This window comes from Papilio polytes, unplaced genomic scaffold, assembly GCF_000836215.1.
Source record: "Papilio polytes unplaced genomic scaffold, Ppol_1.0 DF822845.1, whole genome shotgun sequence".
In the NCBI taxonomy this organism is placed as follows: Eukaryota; Metazoa; Arthropoda; class Insecta; order Lepidoptera; family Papilionidae; genus Papilio; species Papilio polytes.
In genome coordinates this window covers 2,154,833-2,161,260 of record NW_013526359.1, presented here as the reverse complement: position 1 = coordinate 2,161,260, position 6,428 = coordinate 2,154,833, and the positions used below count along the sequence as shown (strand labels likewise).

Sequence of the window (6,428 nt, the reverse complement as noted above, 5' to 3'; positions counted from 1 at the left end):
GTTTTAAGATGTCACTCGTACGCCGGCTAGAAGACTACTAAGCAGTTTTAATGAGATGTTTGATTTATAAATACATTTTTACACAATAGAAACATCAACGTTATCGATATCTCGGAGTGATAATCGATTCGAATCGCACCTGACAGATATATGGAACAGTTGGTCAGTGTTATGCTTTCTCAAATTTCTTGTTTATTAAAGCCACATTGAATAACCCTTATATACTAAATACTATCGACATCAGGTACCCATAAACAAATAGATCCCCAAACTAAATTATATTGAAATGTAGAGAATGCACAATATTGTTGGGCTACTATCTCCACCTACCAACAGAAGTGGGGTTGGTTTTAATATCATCGTGTTTAAATAAAACCTTACCTAACAATAGAGATCACCATAATATAAGCTGTTGTAACTTGTACGATTGTTTTTTTTTTATTGAAATTTGCAGTAACAGAAATTCTATTAGAATAAGTACTCCATAACTATAACCAACGTCGTCGTTTTAAAATATAATCAGGCTACCAATACGTATTAACTGAGACACATTCTAAATCCGTTGTGGGTGGGCGATATCGTGCATTGTCCTTCAAAATAAATAAAATTGCAATTATATTTTAAAATACATTGATGAAACATAGAACGCCTCTGTTGTAAATGTTTTAATTAATTTATTAGCCTCAAAGATAGTTCGCATTTTGTATATCTAAGTCTGTAAATACTAGATATAATATGTCATAAGATAAAATAATATTTTTATAAAACTAAGAGGAAATGACATTTAACAAAGGTATTACGCAGACGTGAGTTTGCATCCTCGCATATAATATAACGATCAAGTGTATCTAATCGGAACACGTTCACTGTTATATGACGAACGTTGAAATTATGATGTTCTTAGAAATTTACTTACAAATAAAAAACCCAGTCGTAGACAAAGAACCGCAATAAATAACATGTCATACATAACAACAGATAAGGCCTTTGTCCAGTTGTAGTCGGATAAGCGATGTTGATGAATAAATATGCTAATTATAATTGTTATTCTTAATCATAATCATCAGCTATACGACCCCATCGTGGGTTCGGTGCTTAACTAAGGTTGTCTATAACCAAGGGGGTGAGTAGACCATTGTACTGACGTACTGACGTACATTGTACTGACGCTGCGTGCTTTTTGACTTCACACATATCTTTGTAATTCCTCGTAAATTTGTGCGGTTCACAATGTTTTCTTTTATTATCACCGTTTTTCATAAATGTGATTAATATAGCTTAAGGATCAGACATCGTGTTCAATCAATACTAATCGAAAGACTGTTTGTACATGCAATTAAGTTTACACCTAAGATTATTATAAATTACCTAGAAAATTAACAATTGTACTTAATCCAATACTAGTTGTTATCGTGCGGCTTCATCCGCATAAAATTATTAAAGTTTTATTTTATTATTTACATTTGTCAAATTATAAATATCAAATATCAAAATGACATGACATGATGACAAACCATGGCAATCTTGCTTCCTTGATGTTGACAGCTTGTACTGTATGGTCCCTTTCCCACATGAAGCCATTTTTCAATTTATGTATCCCCTAAGTCTAATAGCGTGAAAATAAGCCTAAAGCGTGTCGTAAGTAAAGAAAGAATTATTCAAAAATATACTGTGATTGGTGACTTCCTACGCCACAAAGTCGTGTGTGTTTACGCTTTATTATATTAGCATAGATGTACATAGATATAGATGGACATCGCCAATCTTGTTAAAATATGACACGAGCGTATCATAAACTAAATGAACATTATATTAATCGAGCGGATATAGGACTTGCAGACGCCACTGGACGTACGTAGACTGCACGAATCATTGTATTGCGACCACTAAATTACAATACAGTGTACGGAATTCAAAACGACTGTCTTCTCAGAATCGTAGAGTTGTCATATAACTACATAAATACTTACAAATCCAATGGTGGAATATTTAATGGACCGGTATTTATGTTCCTTTTTTTATTATATTTTGTACAAAACATACAATTCTTTCGAAATTGAATATCGACATAAACTTTTGTTAAATTCCAAAAAAATGTATCGCATTTTTGAGCTTCAGCATTATAATGTTTTGGGTGATTATAAAAAAATCAAGAATACGTGCATTAATGTAAAGAAAATGTTATTATTTCTCCGTAAACTCCTTAAACATCGTCGTACTAGTGTTTAAAGTACGTAACGAGATTTCCATCCGTGTTTACTTTTAATATTGTTCCATTAAAGTGTACTACTTGTACCATGCAACATTTGATATTTAATTTCACCAAGCACATTGTTTTTATTCTTTAACTAGCTTTCGCCCGTGACTCCGTCCGCGCGGAATATAAAGAAAGAAAAGCAAGTAGTCCGTGTGTTCTTCCAGACTATCCTCTATATCTATACCAAATTTCATCGAAACCCGTTCAGCCGTTTAGGCTACAAACTCTAACAAACATCCATCCATCTAAACTTTGGCATTGATAATATTAAAATAATAGAATGATTATTAATTTTAACTACCTGAATATTATGGTTCAACTTAAGTAAATTGTGTGATTTTAATCCTTTTTATTTGTATTCTTAGTTAATCAACTAATTTCTATTTTACCTTTTCATTGGGCATTCGAAAATAGCCTCTAATTTCACTTTTATAATGTTTAAGGCATAATCAGAATACGTCTGTTTCTTTGAAAAGCGAAAAACCAAGGAACTGAGAGCCGCTAAAATGCATTATATATATATCATTTAAGTGGGTTTTTAGGGCACTTAATAAAATAATGTTGAGTTAATTTTACTTGGTTTATTTATATAGTAAATTTTCCTTTTACATTTCAAATTAGAATAACATTTCAAGGATGAAAAACTCCGCTAAACAAGATGTTTCTTCCAGTTTTTAATACATATACGAACGGACGATCGGCACGGAAGGTGACAGTGTTGGGTATAAACGCAGCCAAATACTGAATTCCAAACTCTGCAAATTTATAATTATCTTATTATCAGACTTAATTTACCTCAGGTTCAGACAACCAAAACAGTCACACAGAAATTCAGACTCGTGTCAATATCTATTAACATTATATGTAAATTTCGACTTCTTCAGCTTGCAACAAATTGATAGAGAAATTAAAAAAGTGATCCAATGAAACATACATAGATACTAATACAAATTATTAGTCATTTTCCTTGACAAGTGATGGTGAATATACTCCGTTAAATATGATATTTTTATTGACTTTTATTGCAAAAATAAATGGTCTATTAGCAGCAAAAATTGTTGATTCCGTATATGACTCCGTTATAATAAAAGCTGAAAAAATAAATTAAATAAACATCAAATTGTGCACCAAAATTAAACAATAAAAGGTTTTTCCATTACCATTTGCAGCAGCGGCTTCTGCACCTTCTTCATTAATTTCAATGAAAGCCTTTTGTATCGCATCACTTATATATAAGTCTTTTTGGTTAGTTATTAACTTATTTAAGTTTGCTTTGGAAGCATCGAAAATGCCCTCTACACCAATCTACAAGAAACATTTTTAAATCGTTTAAAAATAACTATAAAATTATAAAATATTTTGAAAATTCCGTTACTAAGTAAATTAATTGCTTTATTCAATCAATCTCGTATACTCACCTCTGGTAGGGTTTCTTTCAAGTTTGTTGTAGTTTCTATTTTGAATTTTGGTATGTATGCTTTCACTTCTGTTTTATACAATCCCTTAAAGGCTTTTTCTAATACTGAAGAGTCTTTTACTTTTTCTAATAGTTGATTAATGCCCACAACATCGTTTGGAAGAATTATGTAAAAGGCTGATTCATCACCATTGTAGGGCAATTCTAAAATCTAAAAAGAAAAGAACGGTCGTAAAACGCTAACAAATTTTAAAAATGTACAGGTTTATTTAAAAATGTATAGGAAAGAGTAGGTAACATACTCTTGCGTTAAGTTCTGCACTTTCTCCATAATAGTAGTCTTCTTTGTTATACATTGTTGGCACCTGTACTTTTTTTCTATGCGACAGATAGAAGTCTTGGTCACTTGTGAGATGTTTTTCGAATGGATATTTCCATTTTCCCTGTTAAGAGATAACGTATCAATGATTCATTCAAATTTAAAACAATATTGTAAACGTCCACATTGTTATTAATTCTATCTGAAGTACCAACCTTAAAGTATATTGCATTCACGAGGACAGCTCTTGTGCTCTCATCTAATGTATTGGGATCCACTAAATCTTTAATGCGGTCATTTGTTTGTTTTTCCACCTATAACAAATAATTCAAACATATTCCCTAAAACTCGAGTAATATTTAAAGTCACTTACGTTCATCTAGCTAAAAACTATTGAAACAACTTTTGGTACAATATTTAAGGATATAAAGAGAATGCACTATTTATATCAAATCCTTGTTTTATTTTCGGGATCATAATAAAAGTATATTTTATTTAAATTATAAATGTACATAACATAATTTGTATTATGTAAATCTATTACTTACCCAAGTGTTTATTTCTTTCGCAGCGTTTTGGCTTTCAGTAAAATCAACGTTTTTAACTTCCGAGTGGAATGTATCTCTCACAACTGCTGCGTAATCCTTGTTAAGAGAGTATCCATTGGCAACATAAATCCTGCTTGCCGTTCTTAAATCAATTCCTTTTACTGATCGGAGATTGCTATCTTCTTGTTTGAATGCAGTTTTAGTCTGAAATATTTAGGAAAACAAGCTAACAATTGTCTATTAGCAACTAACTGTATAAATGTGATGGGAATTAGGTCTCTTAGATCAACTTCTAACAATATATAAGCAAATGTAATTTTTGACTAGATAATATTTCCCCACTGCATCGAGTCCTCGTATTTTTCAGATAGCAACAAATATTAAGTTTAAAATGTATGATTTAGATGGTTATTACCGTCTCATCATTTGGTAATCCTATTGCTCTCAACAATTCGTCGTGGCTTTCTCCTTCAGAAGCCAAAGCCAGTTGCGCCAATGGAGTTAGTACAGAAAATGCTGATAAGACAAAACTCTTTTGTGGATTTTTTTTAGCGACTTCCTGAAAATGAAAATTTAATATGACATTTTGAAAATAACTGTAAAGAACTAATGTAGTTTTCATTAAAAAAAATTGCATTATGATTTTTTGTAAAAGATTTTTTTTTTAAATGTATTTTACTTGATTCATTATTTCTATTTATCCGCTTTCGATGCGGTTAGGGTAATAAAACTATTTATAGAAAGTAAATATTTTAAACCTACAAAATTAGCATTCAATAATACATTATTTTTAATTTCCATTAATGAGGTAACAAAAAGAGGAATATGTATATTTATAGTCCATTATTAGTTATTTAAAGTAAACAGAATTAATTTAAAACTCAGTAAATGTTCAGAGCTAAACTTATCTTAAAATTTTCGATTTAAAACACTTGTGAGTTAAGGTAAATTTTAAAGTGTCTTAGTAAACAAAAAGTTTTCGTTTGTCTTAAAAGGACTTACTGAGAACATTTTGGCTGTAAATTTGCTATTTCCCTCCGCCAGGAGCTGCGCATCTTTAGAGTCATTTTCGCAACTTGCTGTTGCAAGGCACACTAACACTACAACTGAAATAGTAAAACAACATAACCAAATAGCTTACGTTTAAAACAAATAATGTAAAAACTTAGATAAAGTCTGCTTTACAGTTGACCTCTAACATTTTAATAACGATATCATCCTACGATCTCACAAAGTTCATAAGTCTTAATCGTGTTCATACAAAACGATATGGAACGTTTCAAAATTGTACACAAACTAGTTTTGAGTCTGGTTATTTACTTCTATGGAACCGGTCTACGAGTATTGAATGCAGCTATGCCCACTTCGTGTTTTCATTGCCTGGATATGTCAATGTCAAGTTGCTTCGGCAGTAATCACTGTTGATAATCGTTAGTGACGTAATAAGCTAACAGAGTATTTTTCCTTATAGCCAAATATAACTAGTTATTAAAATAAAGTATTCATTGCAAGATAATGTTAGTATCATAGTCACGTTAATTGATGTTTTATTTATGTGTAGTGTTAATATAATTTATATAGGACTAAGATGCTAAGAAACATAATTAAAATGTTTGTTATTTCTTATAAAACAAATTGTTTTGTATTAATTGATTGTTACAAAATAAATTATAGAAACTAATGTATTTAAGATTTCATCTACTATATTGCAATGAATAAAACATATTGTACCTTTATTTTATATAAGGAATTAAAAATAATATGCGTAAATATGAATTGCTTACAAGAAAAGGTCTTCATTTTATGAGATGTCACTCGCACGCCGGCTAGAGGACTACTAACCAGTTTTGTTGAGATGCTTGATTTATAAAGATATTTTTATACATT

At 30.6% G+C, this 6,428-nt stretch overlaps 1 protein-coding gene across 3 annotated transcripts; it reads right to left on the bottom strand.

Annotated features, from left to right (window-relative positions):
* Nucleotides 1-2,823: 2,823 nt before the first annotated feature.
* LOC106105512 (antichymotrypsin-2-like) lies at nt 2,824-6,428 on the bottom strand. Of its 3 annotated transcripts, none has more exons than XM_013285872.1 (10): nt 6,326-6,428; nt 5,544-5,647; nt 4,957-5,100; nt 4,542-4,745; nt 4,209-4,307; nt 3,977-4,117; nt 3,676-3,885; nt 3,418-3,562; nt 3,192-3,348; nt 2,921-3,012 (listed from the first exon to the last, which is right to left on the bottom strand). In XM_013285872.1, the coding sequence occupies exons 1-9, from the start codon at nt 6,339-6,341 to the stop codon at nt 3,212-3,214; spliced, it is 1,200 nt and encodes a 399-aa protein (XP_013141326.1). In that variant the 5' UTR covers nt 6,342-6,428; the 3' UTR covers nt 2,921-3,012; nt 3,192-3,211. The 3 variants fall into 3 exon arrangements, with proteins under 3 accessions (XP_013141329.1, XP_013141326.1, XP_013141325.1); XM_013285871.1 differs by lacking the exon at nt 6,326-6,428 and adding an exon at nt 5,741-5,958; XM_013285875.1 differs by lacking the exons at nt 3,192-3,348; nt 6,326-6,428 and adding an exon at nt 5,741-5,845 and having other exon boundaries at nt 2,824-3,012.

Excerpts from the sequence above, each read along its gene's own strand:
- LOC106105512 (XM_013285871.1), bottom strand. Across the intron at positions 4,746-4,956 it reads GATTACCAAATGATGAGACG|ACTAAAACTGCATTCAAACA; the intron begins GTAATAACCATC and ends TAAATATTTCAG. Across the intron at positions 4,118-4,208 it reads TGAATGCAATATACTTTAAG|GGAAAATGGAAATATCCATT; the intron begins GTTGGTACTTCA and ends ATCTCTTAACAG.